The sequence below is a fragment of the Panthera tigris genome, chromosome C1, assembly GCF_018350195.1.
Source record: "Panthera tigris isolate Pti1 chromosome C1, P.tigris_Pti1_mat1.1, whole genome shotgun sequence".
NCBI lineage: Eukaryota > Metazoa > Chordata > Mammalia > Carnivora > Felidae > Panthera > Panthera tigris.
In genome coordinates, this window is record NC_056667.1 from 7,361,799 (window position 1) to 7,386,193 (window position 24,395).

The following is a 24,395-nucleotide window of genomic DNA, read 5'->3' on the forward strand; positions in this document are numbered from 1 at the left end:
GGGGAGCTTCCTGGTGAGAATAGACAATGGAGGGAGTGGCTAGAGCGGTGAGGTCATCCTCAGCGGACCGTGCAGCCAGCCTTCCCTGTGTAACAATGTGGGGGTTGGTCTGCCAGTAGAATCTTCCATCAGTTTGAATGTAGTGAGTTGTTTTTAGCGTTTCCTTCCTAGAAAAATAAGCACACTTAGTAGGAGTTTTGTTAAAGTTAATGTATTATCCTTTCAACTAGAAGATACTTACGTTGCTCAGTTGCAAATAAGGTTAAAAAAAAAACTACGTTATCTTTTGTAGCTAAATTAAGATTCAGTCTGTTTTCCTTGCAGCTGATACTATGATTAACCCGTTAGTGCCCCTTACAGCTCTCTCAGACGTGGAGTAAGACAACAGAGCCTCTGTCTCTTCCAGGAAGGGTCACCCAAACTCTGTTCGGAAGTCATCATCCTCACAATAGCTAACATTCTTTGAGAGCTTATTTTGTGTCAGTCACCGTTCTGAGACACTTGTGTGTCTTAATTCGTCTAATCCTCACCTTTCTACGGCAGACCCTCATGACCCCCAAATGACAGCTGAGATAACTGAGGCGCAGAACAGTTAAAGTCACTCACCAGGGTTGCAGAGCTCACAAGAGGCAGAGATGGGGTTTAAGCCCAGAGCGCTGTGGCTGTGGTGTCTAGGAGATTCGCTCCGACCTGAACCGCTCTCCTTCTCTTGTTAACCGTATTCACTGTCTAAAGTCCGAGCGGAAAGGACAGCTCTAAAGACGGAACGGCAAACGCGAAACCCACTTGCTTTATGTTTAATTGCATGAGTATGAGCGTGCGTGTATCTGAGAAATACTCACGAGGATAGTGTGCACAAGGACTGTGCTGACGCCACCAGGGAAGAGTGATGAATCACAGAGGGTTGTGTCCCCGAAGAGCTTAGGATGGTAGAGACATAAGACGCGTATTGAAACAGCAGTATCACATGGCCTAGAGACCTTGCTTATTAGCAAGGTATTTGTTAAATGCAAAGGAAGTAGAAAGGAGGGAAAGTTATTTCCATTAACAGAAGGATACTTTAGGTTACTTTTTCTGTGGGGGCAGGGGGCGGGGTTGGTAGTTGGGTGGGGAAAGGAGGTGGGAACTTTCTGAAGGATGTAGCGTGATAAGAAAAGGTGGGTCAGACTTGGTTATGTACCTGGTGCCTTGTCAACAGGCATGGTTTTCTCACTGTCGTTACTATTCAAGCCAGGCCTGGAAGTCTGCGAATGACTTACAGGCACAGAGACAGGAGCAGGCCTTACAGGCAGGGCGATAGCCTGCGCAGGTCCTCAGGCACAACAGGGGAGAGAGGAGCGGCCGGTGAGTTTATGCCAAAACAGTAAGTGTGTAAAGGGCAGCAGGTGCGGATGACGGAGGGTCTTGAAGGCCTAAAGTTTATTACTAAAGTTGCTTTAGAATGAAAACCAGTGCGGAGCCCCTGTCTTGGTGTGGGAGACCCGCAGAGTCAAATCCCCAGCACACCCTGGCTACTCAGAAGTGCTAAAATTCTGACTGCAGCAAAAATGTGTGTTTGTTAGAGTAATTCATTCCCTAATCTAGCTTGGCTTTATTCCTCATTAGATTGCAGTGGAGGTCACGGAATCATTCGTGGACTATATCAAAACCAAGCCGATAGTATTTGAAGTCTTTGGGCATTATCAGCAGCACCCGCTTCATCTGCAAGGACAGGACCTTAACAGGTTTGGACCAGAGAAGCAAAGATTCTTGTTGCTGATATTATCGTTGGCCTGTTCTTACTGTCATTGCCACTTGACGGGAAGGAAGAAATCTTTTGCAGGACTCAGAGAACTGAAGAACGGTTTTCTGTGGTCCCTGATAATTTCCTCTTTAGAAACGTCACCACCTTTTTTCTAAGCCACCGAACCACTAATTTAGGTAGAGCGCATTGAATTTTGCCCAGCTGACCTGGGGTGCTATCTCTTTTGTAGGAAGAGACTTTGAATAGGATAGAGAGTTGAGGTGATGCGACATGAGAATTCTGTGTCATTGTTCCTAACTAACCCAGAACTATATGAAGCATGAGCTGTAAGTAGAGACGTTGAAAGTGATGAGGAGAGCAGCAATGGGGCCTTTTGGGAGATGGCAGAGTGTCCGTGTTAGCAGAAAACTTCTCCTGTTTATTAACTGGGACACCCAAGGGCACTGTTGTTAAAATGTCTTAGCCTCAGTTTCACTGTGTGGGGTTATATCTGGTATCTGATACTAGGCCTCATTTGCAAGTGCCAGGGATCCGTTTCTAGAGGGGATTTAAATACGCCATTGATGGGACCCTTTCTCAGTCTTGAACTTTGTCCCCTTCCTTTGCAGCCCGCCTCAGCCATCTCGACGCTTCTTCCCTCCGCCCATGCCGCTCTCCAAGCCAGGTGAGCCCTCCTTGGGGTGACACGGCTCTGATTCTGATGGCTTTTCAGATAGAAACCATTTGCACATTCCCGCTCCACTTGGTGTGTGCTTACATATTCCTGTGTCTAGCAGGAGCTGGGATTCTTGGTTCCTGATTTAAATGGGAAGTCAGAAACGATAGGGCTCTCTCTCCCTGCCAACTTTCTGGTCTTCTTATTACAGGTTTGGATAAGCTCCCTGTCCCTAAATCTCTCTGCTTTTTGTATGTAACTCCTCATAACTGATTGGCGACCGCGCGTTTCTTTGCGTATCAAATGTATTCTGCATGTTCATTCATCTGTTTTGCTTTCTCTTCATTCTCATCCTCTCTCCTTGTTTGCCCACTTGCCACCTTCCCACCCCGCCCACACTTGCTCTCCACCTCCGTACTGCTGCTCTCCATCCTGCCTTCAGACCATGAGAGAAAGATTGAGCTGATTCGGTTTCTCGTAGCTGACTATGTGAATGTGCATGTGTTGGACGCGGTTTCTGAGCACGCCAACGCGCTTGCTTCCTCCGCTGTCGCCACCTTCCGGGATGGGGCAGACACATCGCCCCCTTTCCTCTCTCTGCCAGTTCCCGGCTGCCAGAGTGAGAGGGCACCTAAACGAGATGGTTAGTAGCCGACTTAGCTCTGCCTTAGATGTAGAACCGTCCTCCGGGCTCATCCTAAAGCCTGGCTCTCTGCGTACGAAACGCTGGGGTTTCTGCTTGCTGCTTGACCCGAACGTAGAGTCTAGCATGTTGTCAGGATCACGTTTCCTTTGGAGAGATGTGAGGACACACCTTCTCTCCTTGTGCCTCTTTCACATCGCCACATAAGGTGAGGGCCTCATTGTGTTTGCTCGTTTGGATTCTTTGTAATGGTATCTTTAATTTTCAAGAGTTTTATTAGCGAGTGGGTTTTGTTTTTGTTTTTTTAATGCTTCTGATTTCACTTTCTGACCATCAGGTGATCACCAGAATCAGTGTCACTATTTTTTTCTTGACTAGCATCACCAACTAGTGTGGAATTTAGCTGGAGTGAATAGTGCAGACAGGCTAACATTTGACTGGTGCTGTATGTATTGGGCCCCTTTAGATACTTCCTGGGTATCTAAATACCCAGATACTTCTTGGGTATCTAAATACCCAGGTATCTGTGAGTGGGTCCTCACGATACCTTTTCAAGATAGCGGGCTAAATATTAATGATCTACATTTTGTAGATGAGGAGACAGACTCCCAGAGATTAAGCAACTCAACCCAAGTCACATAGGTAGTTAGTGATTGAACGGTATTAGATCCCAAGCCACCGGACTCTCACTCCAGTGCTCCCAGGTTCTGAGCAGAGAGCGCTCTTTGTATTGCCAGATTTTAGAATTTCTGTGTAGTGTTTCAAAATACCCACCATGTAGAATTTGGAACTCTTGGAAATACTGTGTTTTTGGCTAACTTATTTCACCAGTACAGTTAATAATATGGAATTTAAATGTGAAGAAAATGTGTAACATAAGATCATTTATAGAATCCTGTATTTGCATCTTGGACCAGGGGTTCCTAAACTTACCCACACATTAGAGTGCCTAGAGGGGGTTCAGTCTTCTTGGCGGACTGGGTCCCACCCCTGGAGATTATGATTTACTTGCCTGGGCTTTGCTTTAAGATCCCTGGGTGACTCCAATGCACAGGGAGGTTTGGGCACCACTGGGTGGGAGCACGGGAGAGAGAAGAGAGCCTGTGACGTACGAGGCTCTGTCCACACTGTCTCTCCCACAGTGTTACCATGCTACACATGCCAGAACATATGACAGTCTAAGGAAGGTTTTTGAATAGTTTTGTGAGCACGTTCACTCTGCACGAAACCCGTTTTCTTGTCAGTGGATACTGTTTGTTGAGAGGCAGAAAGAAGCCGACTCTCCATTTTCCCAGTTCTCTGAATTTAGAGGCACTAATGCAGTGGATGGTGACATTTTTCCGAGTCTTCTGCATTGAAATGGAGCCCTGACTTTCGTTGCCTTTTTCCCAAGTGTGTCCTTGAAGAGAAGTTTATACTTTTACTAAGTAGACTCGGACCAGATTTTGACATTTTCTAAAAACTTTTGAAAGTTCCAGCTACCAAGTTAAACACCATGAGCAAAACCAGCCTTGGCCAGAGCATGAGCAAGTACGATCTTCTGGTTTGGTTTGAGATCAGTGAACTGGAGCCTACAGGAGAGTAAGTCCAACTTTCTAAATTTTTAAACAAGGGCAAAGTTTTTCAAAATTAAAAAATGCAATTTTGAGCCTCTCTGCTCATATTCAGGTTAATGAATCATCGTCACTGTTGACTTCCAGTTTTGAATTGAATTTTTGGTGGTGTTATTCTTTTGAATTAGATGTTTGTCAAAGAAGGGACTGTCCAGAATACTAATTTGCCTTCTTGTTAGCAACAGCAAGAACGTGGAGCCTGGCACCTTGTATGAGGGAAGAAAACTTACACAGTGGGTTTTAATAGCAGCAGAGCAAAGGGAATCAGAAGCATTTTGTGCATAGTATAGTCACAACTTATCTTAATAATCTCAGTGAGAGGATTTGAGGGCAGGATGTTTCTTTAGACCAGGGTTTCTCAGCCTTAGCACCGTTTTGGGCCAGATAAGTCTCCGTCATGGGGGCGGTCCTGTGTATCGTAGGATATGTAGTTGCCTCCCTGGCTTCTTCTCACAGGGGGCCAGGAGCACCTGCCTTCAGTGTGACAACCAAAAATGTCCTCAGACGTTACAAAGCACCCCCGGTTGAGGTCTGTTGTCCTAGATGAAAAGAATCAACATCAGCTTACTCTCTGTGTGTGAGCTGTGTTAGAGCGAGTGGTGAATATAATTCTTGTTCACAGTTGTCTCTAAATTGCGTTTGCAAAAACACAAAGAAAGATCCCATTCCTGGAACAGAGGCAAGGGGCTCTATTGGTTAATATAAAGGGTAAGGAAAAAATGTTATCCTAATGATCCTCTGTTTATAATGCTGAGTACCACCCTCACGATCATCTCCATGAAACATTTTTTGTGTTCCTACTGATAGGAGAGTCTGGCTGTGTCAGTCCCATATTTCGTTGTCAGTAGTGACACGGCTTTAAGAAGCTGTACTTTCCGTACACAGACCTATAATGTGATTATAACTTGCGTCATGAGGGAGACATAGTCATAGTAGTAGTTTCTACTGAGTTAATTGCTTTCTGATCCTTAAAAACTACCTGAAATCTGAAATGACCCCTTTCCTACCTCCTGACACTTGCTGTTGCAGTTGTACATTATTTATGGAATATCTGTTATGCGGGAGGCTGGGAGGGAGCCCAAAATGTTACTGTGCTTTGAGCACTTGGGTCTAGTAAGGGGGATGTGGCACGGATACGTGAGAAGGTTTATTAAATGCAAGTGACCGTGTGACTCACTGAATGCCCAAATGGTGAGGAAGACCAGGGAAACCGAGACCACTGGGGGATGTCGCAGCAGAGAAGACCTTGCGGGCGGAGCCCTCCGCGCAGGCGTCCCGTCTGACTGCTTTCTCTGCGTTTCTGTTCTTCTAGGTACATCCCAGCCGTGGTTGACCACACAGCGGGCTTGCCCTGCCAGGGGACATTTTTGCTTCACCAGGTACTAATGAGGGAGCCAGAGAGGGCCTAGGAGAGAGCCAAAACAGAGCTCTTTCTGTGTCTCTGTTTTCCCTCTCCACTTTAAGCAGATTTGGGGATCAGGAGACGTTGTACTTTTTTTTTCTTTTTTTGTACGTTTTTTAATGTTTCTTCCTCAGACCTTGGCTTGTATTATACCCTTGCTCATACGTAGAAATATATTTTGAGAGACCTATTTTGAAAAAGACTTTTATTCAACTACTATAATTTGTGCAGCTCGCATGTCATTTTATACAATTTTATTTTCTTGTATATAGTTCCCATGTTTGGAGACCGTACTTTTATAGTTAAAAGTTCTTAATGGGGATAGAGGATGGAAGTTGCAACGGACTAAAATCTGGCCATGAAATTCAGGTGTCCTCCTTTGGTAAATCAAAAGTGGATTCGGTCAGTGCTCCGACATGCCTACGCCCGGGGCGCCTGGCTGGCTCCGTCCGCGGAGCCCGTGACTCTTGATCTCGGGGTTGTGAGTTTAAGCCCCACGTCGGGCGTAGAGATTACTTAAAAGTAAAATCTTTAAGAAACATGCTTATCACCCAGGTGGGCGTAGGAGCTGAGGGTCTCATATTCTGGGTCTACCATCCAGCCGCTTGTTCTTAAAGCCATTCCAGAACCTGACTCTTCCTCAGTCCCCGGCCCATATCCCTTTGTTTAGAGTAACCGTGGAGGGGCGCCAAGGCGGCTCAGTCAGTAGAACGTGTGACCGATCTCAGGGTGTTGTGAGTTCAAGCCCCACGTTGGGCGTGGAGCCTACTTTAAAAAAAAAAAGAGAGAGTGGGGACAGCATTGCCCCCTCTCCGTTCCTCTCGTCTTGCCCACCCCCACACCATGCAGTCCAGAAAGCAGCACACAAGAGGAAATCCTAGACCGTCCCAGCTAAATTACAACCCTGCTCCGTTACCTAGGGCATCCAGCGAAGGATCACGGTGACCATTATCCATGAGAAGGGGAGTGAGCTCCATTGGAAGGATGTTCGTGAGCTGGTGGTAGGTGAGTACATTCCCTCAGCCGAGGACAGAGCCAGGCTTTTTAGAGGAACAGAGGGAATGTGCAGAAAGAGTACTGGAGAATATGTGGCCTGGAGTTTGAAACTACTCTGTTTCTCAACTCCCATCATTAGGGATATGTTATTCAACCAGCCATTATTTTTTTAATGCTTATTTATTTATTTTTGAGAGAGGGAGAGCAAGAGAGAGCGAGATTGGGGGAGGGGCAGAGCGGGAGGGGAGAGAGTGAGAGAGGGAGAGAGGGAGAATCCCAAACTGGCTCTGTGCTGTCAGCACAGAGCCCGACACAGGGCTCAATGTCATGAACCGTGAGATCATGACCTGAGCTGAAATCAAGAGTCAGATGCTTGACCAACTGAGCCACCCAGGTGCCCCGCAACCAACCGTTATTTTACTCAGCTACCATGGGAATGGCTCTGTTTTAAAGCTTCTGAGAGGGCATAAGAGAAGTGTCTGCTCATTGTAAGCCTGCGGTTTTGTTGAGGAGACGACATATGTATGTGCAAAGCAGTGGGGGGACGCCTGGCTGGCTTAGTCAGTAGAGCATTCGACTCTTGATCTCAGAGTCATGAGTTCAAGCCCCATGTAGAGTGTAGAGATTACTTAAATTAATAAATAAACTTAAAAAATAATAAATAAATAGAGCAGTTTGATGAGTAAGTGCCAAAATGAGGGCAAGTGAGAAAGACCCCGGGCTGAGAATTAACAATAGAAAGGATCCAGGAGGATCTTAACAGATGTGGGAAAAATTAGAAGGTTCTCATTTGTCTTGTTTTCCATACACAGAAACATCTTGAAAAGAGAGTCAGGAACATGTCTAACATGCAGATGGCTAGAAACCCATGGCCAAGGTCTCCTGATGAGAAGAAAAAACTGGATAAACCGTATAAGCTTTAGAGTCCAAGGCAGGGTTCTGGATCCTGTGTTGCCATGGACCCCTTTGGCAGTGGGGTAGCCTCAGAATTAATGTTTTTAAATGTAGAAAATAAAGTACGGTTGACCCCTGAACAGAGTAAGGGTTAGAAGTGCAGTTGGATAGGGGCATCTGGGTGGCTCAGTTGGTTAGGCATCCGACTTCGGCTCAGGTCATGATCTCACGGTTCGTGGGTTTGAGCCCCTTGTCGGGCTCTGTGCTGACAGCTCAGAGCCTGGAGCCTGCTTCAGATTCTGTGTCTCCCTCTCTCTCTGCCGCTCCCTCCCTCCCTCCCTCTCTCCCTCTCTCTTTCTGTCTCTCAAAAATAAACATTAAAAAAAATTGTTTTGAAGTGCAGTTGAATATTTGCATATAATTTTGACTCCCCACAATTTAACTGCTAACAGCCTCTTGTTGACCAGAGCCTTCCTGATAACGTAAACAGTTGATTCACATGTATTTTGTATGTTTTATGTATTATGTACTATATTCTTAAAGTAAGCTAGAGAAAAAAACGTTATTAAAAAAATTATAAGGGCGGGAGGGTGCACCTGAGTGGCTCAGTTAGTCAAGCGTCCGACTCTTGATCTCAGCTCCGGTCTTGATCTCAGCGTCACGAGTTTAAGCCTTGCTTTGGGCTTCACACTGGGCATGAAGCCTACTTTAAAAAAAAAAAAAAAAAAAAAAAACCATGGGGGAAGAAAATCATAAGAGAAAATATATTTACAATACTATCCTGTATTTACTGAAAAAACAACTGTGTGTAAGTGGACCCATGCAGTTCAAACCCGTGTTGTTCAAGGGTCAGCTGTACATAGGGTTACAAAGGGAACTAGTGATACTGAGATTGCTCAAATACTATATAAGTTCATAGTATAAGCTTTTCTTCATATTAATGCATTAAATGCATTAAAGAAGCAGCAGGTCTAATTTCTATCACTCAGAGCGGTGATGAATGTTGAGATATTCTACCTTAGTATGACATGAAAACATCTGATTTCTACAGGGATAGAGTCACAGCTTCTGCTGATTTTCCTGTGGAGTGTCTCCTCCCTTCATAATTGAAGGAAATGCCAAATTTTAGTCAGAGGCTCATGAAAATAAAGTTGTAATTTTTTTTTTCTCATTCAAGCTCATGGACCTCCTGAATTTTATACATAGACCCCTTGAGTATCTGTGGACCACATTAAGAACCCCTAGAAGGGAGATTGTACTCTCTTCTGTCTAGGGCAGTGGTTTTTGAAGCTTTTCTTTTTTATTATTGTTTTTTTTTATTTTAACAAACTCTTGTGTAGTCCTTACTCTATACCAGGTACTTTTCTGAATGCTCTAAAAATATTATTTAACATAACAAATACATAACATGGTTTTAACAATCATGTAAGGGAAGAATTGCTAATCACACTTCATAGAAGAGGAAACAAAGACTCAATATGCCTAAGCTTCACAGCCAGAAAGTGTTAAAGCTGAGATTTGAATCCAGTCTAGCTCCAGAGGCTCTGCTCTTAGCCTCTCTGCAGTACGTCCCCTAGTGTTCACTGGAAAACAGAGTTGTAGGATTTTGAACAGGAAAGTGGTGGGGCGCCTCCGTGGCTCAGTCGGTTAAGCATTCGATTTCAGCTCAGGTCAGGATCTTCTGTAAGTCGAGCCCCGTGTCGGGCATCTATGTTGATGGCTCAGAGCCTGGCACCCGCTTTGGATTCTGTGTCTCCCTTTCTCTCTGTTCCTCCCCCACTCACGCTCTGTCTCTCTCAAAAATAAATAAACATTAAAAAAAAATGTTTTTAAGCGGTATAATGAAGGCAGTGGCTTCAGAAGTCTCTGTAAGGTGAGTGTAGGGTGGATTGGAGAGGGGGATGAGGTGAGCAGCCAGGAGATCAGTGAAATGGCCATCGCAGTGTTCCAGACGGGAAGGGGGTGACCTTTGTGAGCAGGAGGTGGTATGAGAACTAGAAGTTGAGATGAGCATGAGAAACTCCAAACAAAGAGTCAGTAAGGTTTCACAATTGACCAAATGTGGGCAGGAAAGGGAAGACAACAGGGGGAAGAGTGGAGGACCATTTGGTGGTTGCCTAAGTGACCCTTCCGGCACCCGAAGGTACACAGGTTTAAAAGTCTCTCTTTGGCTTAATGAGTTTCTGTTGTTAAGTGTACCCCTGTCCTAGTTTCTTTATTCTTCCTCGTAGGCCGGATCAGGAACAAGGCTGAAGTGGATGAGGCTGCGGTCGATGCTATCCTCTCCCTAAATATTATCTCTGCCAAGTACCTGAAGTCCTCCCACAACTCCAGCAGGTAGGGCCCCTGCGCAGCGTGATGAGTCAGCCCGTGCAGGTTGACGCCACACCGTTAGATTCCCCATTCACCGGTGACTCCTGTCCGGGGGCAGAAACGAATTCCTCTTTCACTTCAGACATCCCTTTTCTCCCTGCCACTCTGCTCTCCAAAAGTAAATAATTGTGGAGCTACATGTATGTGGATCCGTTACCAATACTGAGTGAAAATACTCTCTCTGGGATAGAGTTTGAGTAGATGAAATACAGTCTTAGAGACGAGAACAGAAAAAGAAAATTCAGCATTCTTCCCAAGGGTTTAAAAGTACAAATTAATTATTGCTGAGACTAGGTGCTCTCCTATGAAGTGGTTGCTGCGGGAAAGGTCTGTCTGTCCTAAGTGTCATGGAAACGTGCCCTCCTGGGCCCAGCAAACCCTCCTGTGTTTATCCTTTGCTGCTGCCAGCATAGGCTCCAGGATTCTTAGTATTTGCTTTTCATTTTCGTTCACTTATAAAGGAGATAAATTCATACGTATAAACTCTTCTGACCAAGGTTATCTGCTGTAAATAATGAATTTTATTTTATTTTTAATTTTAAACTGGCTTCCCTTAAAATTCCATTTTATAATCAAGTGATGACAGACAATGCATAAAGTACATAGCCAGTCTTCTTTCCCATGTCAGACTGGAGATAAATCTTCTGGGCCCCTTACGTCCCCAGGAAAGGAGTTCTGTCACTGTGCACAGAGACTCCATTCCTGTATGTAGCAGTGGCTGGGAAACGGGTGGCTGTGTGTGCAGATGTGGGCTCAGAACACTGCCTTTGCATTACAGAAGGACTTCTGGATACTTCTGTGTATTCCTGAAAAACGTGCTCACATCTATGTTGGGAAGAGGGAGAGGAAAAATGAGACAAAAGGCAGAAATGGGATTAAAAGTTTGGGCCAGAGTTAATTTTTTTCCACCGTTTCCTTGTGTTACAGTTTTGCATAGGAAAGAGGAAAAAAAGCAAATATCTGTTCGCTTTTTGCCTGTAGGAGGAGCTGCAGGCGCTGTGAGGGAGAGGGACTGAGTATGAGGGTGTACCTGTAGGGGGGGCCAGGGCGGACAGAGGGACAGAAGCGTGCTCTGGTCCTCCCTGGTCCGTTCCTGGGCAGAATCGTGAGCGGTACCATTTCTCTGAAGTCCTCACTAACCCTGCATGGTATCCTCGCCTGCCGAGGCAGCCGGCATGCACCATGTTTTCTTTGCAGCTATGAGAAATAGATCCTAAATATTCCTAGGCTACTTAGCAAAACTCACAGGGAAGGATGATGTTTGGTTGAAACGCTGGTTGAGCTAAATGGCCTGTGTTAGAGTGACCTTCGGAAGTCCCGGGATTCATACCTGGCCGCAGGTCAGATGCAGCAGGAAATGAATTTGGCTTTTGTCAAAAGCAGCTTATCTTCCACAATAGAGGTGTAGAGTTAATTAATCAAAAAAGTCGGCCAACGTCAAGTAAAATAGAAAGATATGCACTTCGAACGTTTTAATTTAAGCTCCATAAATGTACATTATCTTGTCAAGCTCTTGCTGTAGGGCCAAGGCCTTGTCTTTAATTGTAGCCTTATTTATTGGACTTGGGATGCTCTTTCTTGCAAAAGCACACCCATAATTCATCGCCTGTGATTTTTAATCTTGTGGAGCAAGAAGTAGAAACCTCTGAAGAAAATCGAATGGCAAAATCCTGTCAGCTTTCTGTCATCTGTCATTACAATTTTAATATTTCCCTTTTTTATATTGATCACACCCAAACTTAGTTTGACAGCTGTTTTTTGACAGCTGAGTTGTTTGACAACTCAGCATTATCAAATCTTTTAAAAATGTTCAACTTAGTTTTGTTTCACACTGAGCAAAAATTATTTTTGCCCTCACGTTACATTGTTTTGCCTAATGCTGGATTAATTTAGATAATCATGGTAAGTACAACGGCATAAACAGGGTCAAGACCAGGTACTATTGACACTTGATAAGCACACCACTCGGTTCTAGGGAGCAGACTGTCTGGGTGGGTGAGATACCCATCTAGTTTAGGATGTTCAGCGCGTAATGGACATCCATCTTTCCATTTTAGGAATACGGAGAGCCTAAGCTAATTTGGCAAGTTGCTAAATGGAATTTGGTTAAGAGCTTTTGTTCGTTTCGCCTAAGGTTCAATGTTTAAAGGTGAACTTGAACTCCAGTGTGAGTGTGTTGTGCACGTGTGTCTAGGAGAGAGCACCTCTGGGTATTGATGGTGGCGTGTGACCAACAGGGGCCACTGCAGCTTTTCTTTCCAGTCCCGCATCTGTGTTACCGAATCGCTTTGGTTTTCCCTTAACTCTGCAGCAACTTCCTACCCCTTCCAGTACTGAGTCATCTGCAGAGAGGGGGTGTTAATAGAGGTGGTCTCCACAGTCCCTTCTGTGCCCAGCATTTTCCTTAATTAAATGTTTCGGGAAAGAGGGACCCATGTCACTGTAAGCTGTCTATCAAATTGTGCCCCATGGAGTTCTGTGTCAATTGTCCACTTGAATTTACTTTGCTTAACAGCAAATGTGTCTTATGTATTTTTTTTTTCGCTTTTGCTTTCCTCTCCTCTTTCCTTTTTTGTGCCACTGCTGCACTAACAAAAGCCTTTTCTGTGTTTTTGCAGGCTCTTTCTTGATAAGGACATTCCTAGGTATTTTCTGTTTGCTTTTTTGCACATAAAGATTCTAATCTATCAGAATGCTTTATGTCTTACATTGCTTGGACTACTATTTTAATTTAGTAGTTTTTCCCCGTGCAGACCTAGGATAGAGCAACACCTTCTCCGGCACCCTTTGTTCCCCGGGTTTTCCTGATGTGTATAGTTTCACACACAGCTTCTTAAATGATTGACAGAGTTCGTATTCTCTCATTCCATTTACTAGACCTGTCCATTTAATTCTTGTGCGCCTTTGGGTTTTCCTCTGCTGCATTACCAATTAGAGCGTTACTCCCCTCCTTTCGTGGAATCTCAGGCTGGGTTTTCTATTCTTTGTCTGTCCTGTCTCTGTCAGCAGCTTGAAAGGTTTGTTGCTCTGTAGCTTTGCATAATTACTCACTGTTTTCTTTGTTTTGTCCTATGCCGTAGAAGAGACCAGTTCAGCTATTTGGGCAGCTGAGTCTGTGAAAAATAGGCTGTTTATTTTTAAACATTTCTCTTTCTCTGTCAGGACTGCTTGTCTTATCTATTTTCTTCTTTTGCAGTAGAAAAAAGTCCTGGTTCAATAGTGAAGGAAGTCTTTGCCCATCTCTCTTCATCTGATTTAGGGAAGAAAAATGAAGGAAGTTATACATGACAACATAGCCTAAAATGTCTGTTTGGTTTTTTTTTTTTAATTTTTTTTTTTTGACGTTTATTTATTTTTGAGACAGAGAGAGACAGAGCATGAACAGGGGAGGAGCAGAGAGAGAGGGAGACACAGAATCTGAAACAGGCTCCAGGCTCTGAGCTGTCAGCACAGAGCCCGACGCGGGGCTTGAACTCACGGACCGTGAGATCATGACCTGAGCCGAAGTTGGACGCTTAACCGACCAAGCCACCCAGGCGCCCCTGTTTGGTTTTTAAAGATACACACACACACACACACACACACACACACACACACACACTGCCATTGTTCAGAACATCTCGAGAAATCCATTTGGGATTATTTCTTAACCACCATAGGAGCCATACAGGGAAACATGTCTCAGGACTCAGCCCTGTTTCTAATTCTAAATTCTCTTGCTAGCTTGATCAGTTGACATTTCTCGCCAGTCTTGTTTCTTAACAACCACCTCTGAAGGATTGCCATCTCCAGTGGGTATTCCAAAAGAATGTGCTGCAGCACCCCCAAGTGCCAAACGAAACAAAAAATCCCCTCCCCCACAAATGCAGGAAGATTTTAGCGGAGTCAGAAATTCCTTTTTGTTAGCCAAGGTTCTACCACTGAAATTTCCTCCTTAGGTTAAGTGAAAACCCAACCTGAAAACAGAAATGAAGAGGCTTTTCTTTGACAAATTCAAAACATTTGCCTGTGTTGAAAGAGAGTCGTGAACCCTAAATATTGGCACTGGGAGGTGCTAAGTCACGGTGTGAAAATTTAACGGCTCAGAGATTATAGGCAGGAGGGACAGGGACTTCTGTCTGGCTTCTCCAGAGTAATAGATGCCCTCGCTCTAAGAAGGGGGTTCATTCCACTTCAGCACGGGTGTGTCCAGACCTCGTGGTGTGACAGGTAGGCCCCGTTCCAGGTACCTCAGCACACACAGGGACACAATAAAAGCGGAGTCTCAGGTGACAGAGCTCTCAGGGAGCTTCTGCCCAAGTAGTGCTCATCACCACCCAGGATTAGAATGTGTTTTAAACCAAAATGAACTATTTGATTGAAACAGGGCGCTGTGGATGCATGACGTGTTCTCTGCTGAGCCCAGGAGCCCAGGAAGACTTCCACCATCCTTTGTGGTTGCTTTTTGAGACCCTTGGTTGCTTTATCTGTCTCTGTCTTGTTAAATGTTTCTTTGTTCCTTTGGTGTCTTTGTATTTTCTTGACCCATCCACACTGCATCAAAAGCTAGGCGTTTGAGAGAGTGGCGGGTACTTGCGGAAGACTTCGATGTGGAAGCAGCTACGAAATGAACTGGTCAGGCTTCTAGAAGAGCTCCCTAGTCTGACACGTGGAGGATGAGGTGTGGCTAGGGAGTTCTTTTAGAAGTGAATTGTTTTCTCTCGACAGTTTCAGGAGAAGGAAGCACGGGCATGTGTTTAGAGAGAAAAAACACCAGTTATTTGTCATAGGAAATCTAGAAAAGACAGCAATAGCAAAGTCACCATTTGGGAAGGAGTTCGGAGGAGTGTATTGGGCAGGAAGCACAGTGTGCGCCAACGCTTGCCAGCTGAATCGGGTGAGAGCCAGTAGTGATGGAACAGGCACTGTCGGAGGTAGGCACCTGTTACGGAGCCCGCGGGGGCCCTGCGGGGGGACTGCAGGCAGTCGGGGGCTGGCCTGTAACTCAGCACAGTGCTTCAGATGAGACTGCAGAATGGGCAGAACCCATGTCAGGCCAGGTCAGCCCTGTGGGGTTTTACAAAGAAGATACGAGAACAACTTTAAAAAGTTTATAGGTACTCATTAAATCAAGCTTCTAGTTGTTATTTAAATGTAAGGTTGGTTTTCTTGTGGATTTTTTTTTTGAAAAGTAACAAATAGTAGTTAGCCAGCTCTACTTTAAAATTATTCTTTTTCTGAAACATCAGCTAAGGATAACCACTTGTTTTTTTATTTAAAATAAGACTCCCAGTACTTAAATTATCCTGCCTGTTTCCTCCATCAATCTTCTCAGGTATGTTTGTGACATTTCTGAGGCTCCAGAACCAGACTGTGAGGTGAAGACAGGCTTACAATCTACTGAGGATTTGTTTCCTGCTCTTTGTTGACTGATGGAGGAGCTCCTTTTGGCTTTCTTCCTTTAGTTTCTGTCTGTACCCACTTATCCTTTTCATCCTAATCTCTTTGATTGCTCTATTTTTATGTTTATAGGCAGAAAAGCAGGCTTGTGGGGTGGGGGGGGGGAAGGCATAGCTGAGTGCTCCTGGGTAGTGGGTGGGGTGAGAGACGGGGGGGGGGGGGGGGGGGGGGGCCTACCTCTTCCTCCGAGGGGATAAAGCCTCTACTGTGTTGTTAGATTTCGATATATTGCAGGTGTTTGTGGGTGTCGGCAGTGTTACTGACAGTGACAGTACCTCGACTAAGGTGACTTCACTTCTTTGGGTAATTGCCTCTCGCCTTTCTGACCTTAGGACCTTCTACCGTTTCGAGGCCGTGTGGGACAGCTCCCTCCATAACTCTCTCCTTCTGAACCGAGTGACACCCTATGGGGAAAAGATCTACATGACCTTGTCAGCATACCTAGAGGTGAGGAGACTCTGAACTTGAATGGCCAGCCCTGAGCAGTGGGCAGATGACCGTGGGAAATGAAGAGGAATGATTTGACAGATTTTTGTCAACCGTTTGCTGCCGTTCTGGTTGTAGGAAATTCTGTTCCTAGTCTCTGTTTAATCGAAAAGTTACATGACGGGGTGTTCGGCTGGCTCAGAAGAGGTTGCGACTCCCCATCTTGGGGTCGGTCGTGAGTTCGAGCCCCATTTTGGGTGTTAGAGATGACTCAAAAAAATAGTAATAAACTTTAAAATAAAAAAGCCCTATGATTTCTACTATAGCTTCAGTTTTAGTGGCCTAATCACCATTCTTCAAAGAAGGTATGAGTTTAAGAAAACTTTGCCTCGTGTTTTTGCAGCTGTGGGCAGAGCCCGGTCGTGGTTAACAGCACAGACCCTGGAACCGGCCCAACTGAGCGCAGGTCCCTGTGCTGCCGCTTACTGCCAGCATGTCCTTACACAGGGGCTTCGTCTCTCTCTGCCTCAGTTCCCTCATTTCTTAAACAAGGGTAAACATAATGGCATTTACCTCAGAAAGGTGTTGAGAGATCACATATAAGCATTTAGGACAGTGATTGGCACATAAGAAACAATAAATAGGAACCGTTATTACAGAAAAAACTTTTAAAAATAGTTCCGAAAAGTAAAGCAGCTGCGAGGACCACCGCCTACTCTTGCACGTATCGTCTGCCGAGTTGCTGTTGAAGCGACTGGCAGAGCTGAAATCTCCGCCCCCCATCTGGGACCAGCTCTCCAACCGTGGCGGCGCACAGACTCCTGCCACAGTGCTCCGTCTGGGTTTCATCGGGGCCCACCCCTCTCTGCTTTCAGCTGGATCATTGCATCCAGCCGGCGGTCATCACCAAAGATGTGTGCATGGTCTTCTACTCCCGGGACGCCAAGATCTCGCCGCCACGCTCTCTGCGCAGCCTCTTTGGCAGCGGCTACTCGAAGTCACCGGACTCGTAAGTTTCTGAGACAAGTTGAGTTTCCATTTGGTCTGCCCACTGCAGGGTCAGCAGAGCCCGCAGTGTGCCTGGCTTGCTGCTGCGGGCTTAGCTTACAACCGGATGCCTGAAGGGCAGTAACTTTTAAATGTTGGCATTTAATGGAATACTGATGGATAGACGAGCGTATGAAGGAAGGAAGACTATTACATTGTGAACACTCAGCAGTTTTTCAGGGACTAAATGTTCTTTCAGATGTCATTATTTCTAACTGATCACCATTGGGACGTTCTTCTTCTAAAGACTTATTCATATTTAAGATCTGTAGAAATCCGCCAAGACTAATACAGGGAATGCTTGTGTGTCACCACTCAGCTTAAAAAATACGTGTTACCGGGGCGCCTGGGTGGTTCAGTCGGTTAAGGGTCTGACTCTTGATTTCGGCTCAGGTCGTGATTTCGCGGTTTGAGAGATCAAGCCCTGCGTCAGGCTCTGCTGACAGCGTGTGGAGCCTGCGTGGGATTCTTCTCTCTGCTCCTCCTCCACGCATGTGTGCACACACGTTCTCTCTCAAAATAAATTTCCGTTACTAACACAGTGGAGGGTTCAGTAACCTTCCTCATGACATGCCCCCAAAGTCGATGTTTATCTTTTCATTCTGGTCAGACCTTCCTCTGCCCGTCTTGTCTCTCGTGGTAAGGAAACACAGATTTTTGGGGCGCCTGGATGGCTCGGTCGGTTAAGCGTCCGACTTCGGCTCAGGTCACGATCTCGCAGTTCGTGAGTTCGAGCCCCGCATCGGGCTCTGCGCTGACAGTTCAGAGCCTGGAACCTGTTTTGGATTCTGTCTCCCTCTCTCTCTGCTCCTCCCCTGCTCACGCTCTGTCTCTGTCTCAAAAATAAATAAACATTAAAAAAAATTTAAAAGAAAAGAAAACACAGATTTTTAACTTTTACCTTTGTATTATAAACTTTTGGGTTCATCATTCAATTTTACTCATCCTTTGAAGTAATTCAAAAGATTGGCATGAAAACAAACTCCTCCTAGGAAAAAGTATACTTCTTAAGTTCAGAATAAAAAAAGAAGTGAGAAATGTCTGTAATTATATTTAAGGGTGGGCTGCAGTCCCTCCAGAGGAGACAGTGTTTTAAGTAGAGAGAATTGAGATTTTCCTGTTTTTGTGCCATGAGAAGTTAAACAAGTGTTTGTTTTAATTCAAATAGCAATCGTGTCACTGGAATTTATGAACTCAGTTTATGCAAAATGGCAGACACGGGTAGTCCAGGTAAGCCCTTGTGGGTCAGGGAGGTGATGGTTATCTTTGCCTGTGTTTGGGGTATTTTATGTCAAAAATCTAACCTACACGAGTAGGAAAATTTTGTAGAAACCAAGTATATTTTATAAGAAACCAAGTATATTTTATATATAAAAATATATATTTTATATATTTATATAACAAGTATATTTTATAAGTTTTTTGGTGGTGGTGAGAGTTACCTTTTTCTAAGTAACAACACTGTTTGGTTTATGACCTGCAGAACAGTTACAAAAACCGTACTGAACAAAATGTTAGGAGGTTGTTGCATATTATAAAAACTTTGAGTGTGTGAGAATGAATTTAGCTTTCCAGACCTCATAACCGTTTCCCTCTCCACGTTAGCCCCAAAGGTAACTTGGCAGTGTGACTTTACAGGTGTTGTCAAGCTAGAATTTGAACTTCCTGTGCCCTAGGAAGACACATTATTAAGTTGAAATTGTTCGGTGCCCTTTCGGATGTCTCTCTGGGCTGCCATTACTTCTCTCTCTGGCTTGGTGGCCTTAAGCAGCCCTTTGCATTTCTAGATTTATAAACCAGAACATGGACAAAAATCAGTGTTTTTAAAAACATTTGAGGGCGCCTGATGGCTCAGTCGGTCAAGCATCTGACTCTTGATTTCGGCTCAGGTCATGATCTCTCAGTCTCGTGAGTTCGAGCCCCACATCGGGCTCTGCGTTGGCAGCACGGAGCCTGCTTGGGATTCTCTTTCTCTCTCCCTCCCTGTTTGTCTGCCCCTCCCTCACTCACACTGTCTCTGTCTCAAAATAAATAAGTAAACTTAAAAATGAACAGATAAACAACATTTGATTAAGGTGAGCTTGAATCATTTTAGAGAACATATACAGGAAAAGGTCAGGGCCCACAGTTAAGATGTAGATTAAAAAAAGACTGAGTATGAATCCAAGTCCCAGTAGTAGCTATTGACGGTGTCCAGATATTTCCTTGAGAAATTTTATTAATTAACAGAAGTTCGTATCTTCGATATGTAAAAACAGTATATTTTTAGAAATTAATGGGAAATGACGGGGCTGAAGCCATCTGCCGTCTGCCGTCCTAACTGAGCTCGTGAATGTGGGGTGTGTGTGGGGAGTACGGGGATGGTCCTTTCCTACTTTCTTCGTATGGATGTATTTGGAACCATAGGGTACAATTTGATCTTTCTATATTTTCATGTAACATAACAACTTGGGCATTTTCTCAGGTTGTGTTACAGTCGCCCTAATTATCGAAGAATATAAAACTCAGTTTTAAAAGAGGTTCAGAGAATTGCTTTGGGGAAAAGGGGTGAATTATTATTAATAAAATCCCAGGTATCTTGACTAAGTGTCTTCGTTTGCCATGTATCTGAGTTATTAGTGTGTTTTGAGCTAAAAATGGAATCCGATTTTTCTCTGAATAAAAGACTTTGTCCTCTTGCCCCAGGCATGCAGAGAAGGAGAAGAAAAATCTTGGATACGTCAGTGGCCTATGTGCGGGGAGAAGAGAACTTAGCAGGCTGGCGGCCCCGCGGGGACAGCCTCATCCTTGAGCACCAGTGGGAGTTGGAGAAGCTGGAGCTCCTTCACGAGGTATCCGAGGGCAGGAGCCGCTCAGATGAACTCTTGGGCACAACTCCCAAAGTGTGGCTCACACGCTCACCTTCTCTACGTGATCCTGGCTTTTCAGCCTTCGATCGTGGTAGAGGCCCAATATTTCGCTTATGAAGATCTTAATGAGCTTTGCGTTCGCTGAGGCCATTGTGTTGACCTTCTTAGGTGGAGAAAACTCGCCACTTCCTGCTGCTGCGCGAGAGACTTGGTGACAGCATCCCCAAATCCCTGAGTGACTCACTGTCCCCCAGCCTCAGCAGTGGGACCCTCAGCACCTCCACCAGCATCTCCTCTCAGATCTCTACCACCACCTTTGAAAGTGCCATCACCCCCAGCGAGAGCAGCGGCTACGACTCCACGGACATCGAAAGCCTGGTGGATCGAGAGAAGGAGCTGGCTACCAAGGTGTGACCCCCTTTCTCTTTGCTGAGCATTTTCCCCCGTGAGACCCCGTGAGCCAGCTGGAGTTTTCATTTTCCACCACCCTTGAGGGCCTCTGTTTCGAGGCCTGTGCTAGCTGGGAAGGTAGAATAAGACTCAGTTTCTACCCGTACTGAGCTCCCAGGCAACCGGGTGACAAGTGTGTGATGGAGGTGTGTGTCTGGAACCTGGGGGAGCCAGAGGAGGGGGCCTCCGCGGGCTGGCGCCGGTGAGCTGACCTTGAAAGTGCGCCAGAGGGAGCCTCGTGTGCTGTACCGTCAGCGCTGGGGAATCACGCGGGCGATGTGGGCAGAGGCAGGAGATGGAGTCGGAGACATGGGACAGGACCAGACCTGGCAGGGTCTGTGGACTGGAATAGAGTTCAGAGGGTCCTGGGGTGATGCGGAAATATTTTAAGCAGGTATTCCTGTTTTAGGAAGACTCCCGTGGCAGCAATAGAGAAGGTGGGTTTGTGGCGACGAGAGACTAGAGGCACAAAGAGCTCGTTAGCACGGTGTTCCAGATAGAGACGGTGCGGGTCTCAGCTGAGGCCAGAGGCCGCAGGGTGAGGAGGAAGAGCAGTCACGGAAGAGACACCGGGGAGGTGGAATCAGCCCCCCTCGTTGCCTGGGTCGGGTGGGAGAGGGCGGAGGGGTCGTCGAGGATGACTCCCAGGCATATGGAGCCTGGGCAACTGGCCAACAGTGGAATAGAGAGATGGTGGGGGCCGGGGCGGGGGGCTGTCTTGTTGTTTCAATAACCGAATGGCCTTCTAGTTGGTGTAAGAAAATACTTCCATCCAGAGGTCTCCACGCCTTCTAGTACGGGGACAAGTCGGAAGGGGAGCTGTTGCTCTAAACTGTGGTGGTGGCAGCCATTCATTTTTGTGGTCCTGAGAATGGCTTTTTTAATCCACTGAATTTATCTTCTTTGTTAGACGTATGCCAGGCTTCCCTTGCTGTATTCGTATTTAATTTCTGGAGCCGTTTGGTCAGCACCTGAGCCCCACTGTGTGTCTTAGGCCTGTTATTTTCTCTTCCTGCCTCGCACCCAGGGCTTCATTTAACCACTGAAACTTACACGTGCCTTTCTGTCCCCAGTGCCTGCAACTTCTCACGCACACTTTCAACCGGGAATTCAGCCAGCTGCATGGCAGCATCAGTGACTGTAAGGTGAGCTCAGATCTCCTCTCCGGGTCTCCCTGCTTTTAGGTGCCTTCAGATGGGTGTAGCATCGTGTTTGAGGATGTAGGACATATCTTCATTTTTTAGAGTCAGAGCACTGACTTTTGAAGATACGAGTACTCCCCGGTGTCTCTTAGGGTGTTAATCAGATGGGAAACGTTTTGGCTTTTCCCCAAATCCCTCAGGGAAGATCCTATAGGGGCTGGTACGTCACTGCAAGGCAGGACACTAGAGGTCCTGAGGTTCTTGGCGGCATAATGTTGTTGCTTTTGACAAAGAGTGAGGTGAACACTTTAAAGAGCCTCTCCAGCATCCACTCTGTTCTAGTCACTTGGACCTTTTTTGCTGTTCCTTAGACGTGCCAGCTTCATTCCTGCCTATAGCAGATCTTTACACCCTCGCTGTCCCTTCCCTTGGAATAGTCTTCTTCCAGATGTGCCCATGATAGGCTCCCTTATCTTTTTCATCTTTCTGCTCAGATATCGACTCCTTAACCACCCTGTGTAAAGCCAACAGGTCCCGAAACTTTCTGACCTCTTTCCTTGGTTTATTTTTTGCTGTAGCACTTACCGCTATCTGACGTTTTTTTTTATTGAAGTATAATTGACATACAGTGTTATAGTAGCTTCAGGTGCACAACTTAGTGATTGAATAATTCTGTACATCACTCAGTGCTCACCGTGATTATAATAAGTATAGTCCCCATCTGTCACTATAGGATATCATTACGGCATCATTGACTGTATTCTCTGTGTTGTACTTGTCATCTCTGTGACTTATTTATTTTACTTATTAAAAAAATTTTTTGGGGGGGCGCCTGGGTGGCTCAGTCGGTTAAGCGTCCCACTTCAGCTCAGGTCATGATCTCACAGGCCGTGAGTTCGAGCCCCACGTCGGGCTCTGTGCTGACAGCTCAGAGCCTAGAGCCTGCTTCGGATTCTGTGTCTCCCTCTCTCTGCCCCTCCCCTGCTCATGCTCTGTCTCTCTCTGTCTCAAAAATAAAAACATTAAAAAAAAAAAAGTAAAAAACAATTTTTTTAATCTCTATTTTTTTAAGAGAGAGGCAAAGTGCAAGCAGGGGAGGGGACACAGAGAGAGGGAAACACAGAATCCAAAGCAGCCTCCAGGCTCTGAGCCATCAGCACAGAGCCCGACGCAGGGCTCGAATCCATGAGCCCTGACATCATGACCCGAGCTGAAGTTGCATGCTTAACCAACTGAGCCACCCAGGCGCCCCTGTTTATTTATTTTTTTAATGTTTATTTATTTTTGAGAGAGAGAGAGAGAGAGAGAGTGTGCGCCCTGGGGAGGGGCAGAGAGAGAGGGAGACAAAAAATCCGAAGCAGGTTCCAGGCTCTGAGCTGTCAGCACAGAGCCCAATGTGGGGTCCCAACCTGTGAACCGCAGGATCATGACCTGAGCCGAAGTTGGATGCTCAACCGACTGACCACCCAGGCGCCCCTTATTTATTTTATAACTGGAAGCCTGTACCTCTTAATCCCCGTCATCTGTTTCACCCATCCCCTCACCTACCTCCCCCGGTTTGTTCTCTGTATTTAAGAATCCATTTGTTTTTTGTTTTTTAGGTCCACGTATAAGTCAAATTACATGGTATTTGTCTTTCTCTGTCGTATTTCCCGTAGCAGAGTACCCTCCGGGTCCATCCATCTTGTCACAAACGGCAAGACGTCATTCATTTTTGTGGAGTGCATTGTGTATATACTGCATTGCGTATACGTACACTGTCTTCTTTACCCGTTCATCTACTGACAGACACTTGAGTCGCTTCCATATCTTGGCTAGTGTAGATGATGCTACAGTGAGCAGAGGCGTGCATATATCTTTTTGAATTAGTGTTTTCATTTTCCTTGGGTAAATAGTCAGTAGTAGAACCGCTGGATCGTAGGACTACCTGACGCTTCTCAGAGTGTTCGTGGATTTGTTTGTTGTCTGCCTTCTCCACTTAGAATGGAAGCGCCAGCAGGGCGGGGCCTCTGCCATATTCTTAGAATAGTGCCTGTTGTTCTAAGTGCTGGGCTCCTAGAGACAGGGTCATTTACTGAATGCAGGAGGACAGTCACAAAAGAAAAAGCCAGCCTTGCCTCTTTTGTAAATGATTCCTGTTGTGACACTCAGGCCATACCGTATTTGTAAGTCTTGAAAAAAATACGTACATATATATACATCTATATCACAGCTCCTCGCTGCAGGGGCGTTCTGTTTTCCCAGCGAATCTCACTCGCTGTCTTGTGTTTGCCTCCAGCTGTCTGATATCTCTCCTCTCGGACGGGATCCGTCCGTGTCCAGCTTCAGCAGCGCCACCCTCACTCCCTCCTCCACCTGCCCTTCTCTGGTAGAAGCTCGGAGCAACTCTCAGGAGCAGAAGTAAGTACCCTCGTTTGCTTTTAAAAAAATAAATAAGGGGTTCCTGGGTGGCTCGGTTGATTAAGTATCTGACTTGGGCTCAGGTCATGATCTCACAGCTCATGAGTTCGAGCCCCGCATGGGGCTCTGTGCTGACAGCTCAGAGCCTAGAGCCTGCTTCAGATTCTGTGTCTCCCTCTCTCTCTGGCCCTACCCCATTCACACTCGGTCTCTCTCTCTCCCACTCTCTCCTCTCTCAAAAATAAATAAACATTAAAAAAAATTTTTTTAGGGGCGCCTGGGTGGCTCAGTCAGTTGCATATCCGACTTTGGCTCAGGTCAT

The 24,395-nt window shown here is 45.7% G+C and overlaps 1 protein-coding gene across 6 annotated transcripts in view; it reads left to right on the top strand.

Annotated features, from left to right (window-relative positions):
- KIF1B (kinesin family member 1B) overlaps positions 1 to 24,395 on the top strand; it is a 144,129-nt gene that overhangs the window by 111,913 nt on the left and 7,821 nt on the right. For all 6 annotated transcript variants that reach the window (XM_042997506.1, XM_042997511.1, XM_042997504.1 and 3 more), the window contains 13 exons: positions 1,606 to 1,724; positions 2,353 to 2,408; positions 4,515 to 4,623; positions 5,968 to 6,034; positions 6,978 to 7,062; positions 10,179 to 10,284; positions 16,092 to 16,206; positions 17,061 to 17,194; positions 18,401 to 18,462; positions 19,918 to 20,063; positions 20,250 to 20,489; positions 21,605 to 21,676; positions 23,952 to 24,073. In XM_042997506.1, the coding sequence (XP_042853440.1) occupies positions 1,606 to 1,724; positions 2,353 to 2,408; positions 4,515 to 4,623; positions 5,968 to 6,034; positions 6,978 to 7,062; positions 10,179 to 10,284; positions 16,092 to 16,206; positions 17,061 to 17,194; positions 18,401 to 18,462; positions 19,918 to 20,063; positions 20,250 to 20,489; positions 21,605 to 21,676; positions 23,952 to 24,073 (1,433 nt within the window). The remainder of the gene's footprint in view (positions 1 to 1,605; positions 1,725 to 2,352; positions 2,409 to 4,514; positions 4,624 to 5,967; positions 6,035 to 6,977; positions 7,063 to 10,178; positions 10,285 to 16,091; positions 16,207 to 17,060; positions 17,195 to 18,400; positions 18,463 to 19,917; positions 20,064 to 20,249; positions 20,490 to 21,604; positions 21,677 to 23,951; positions 24,074 to 24,395) is intronic.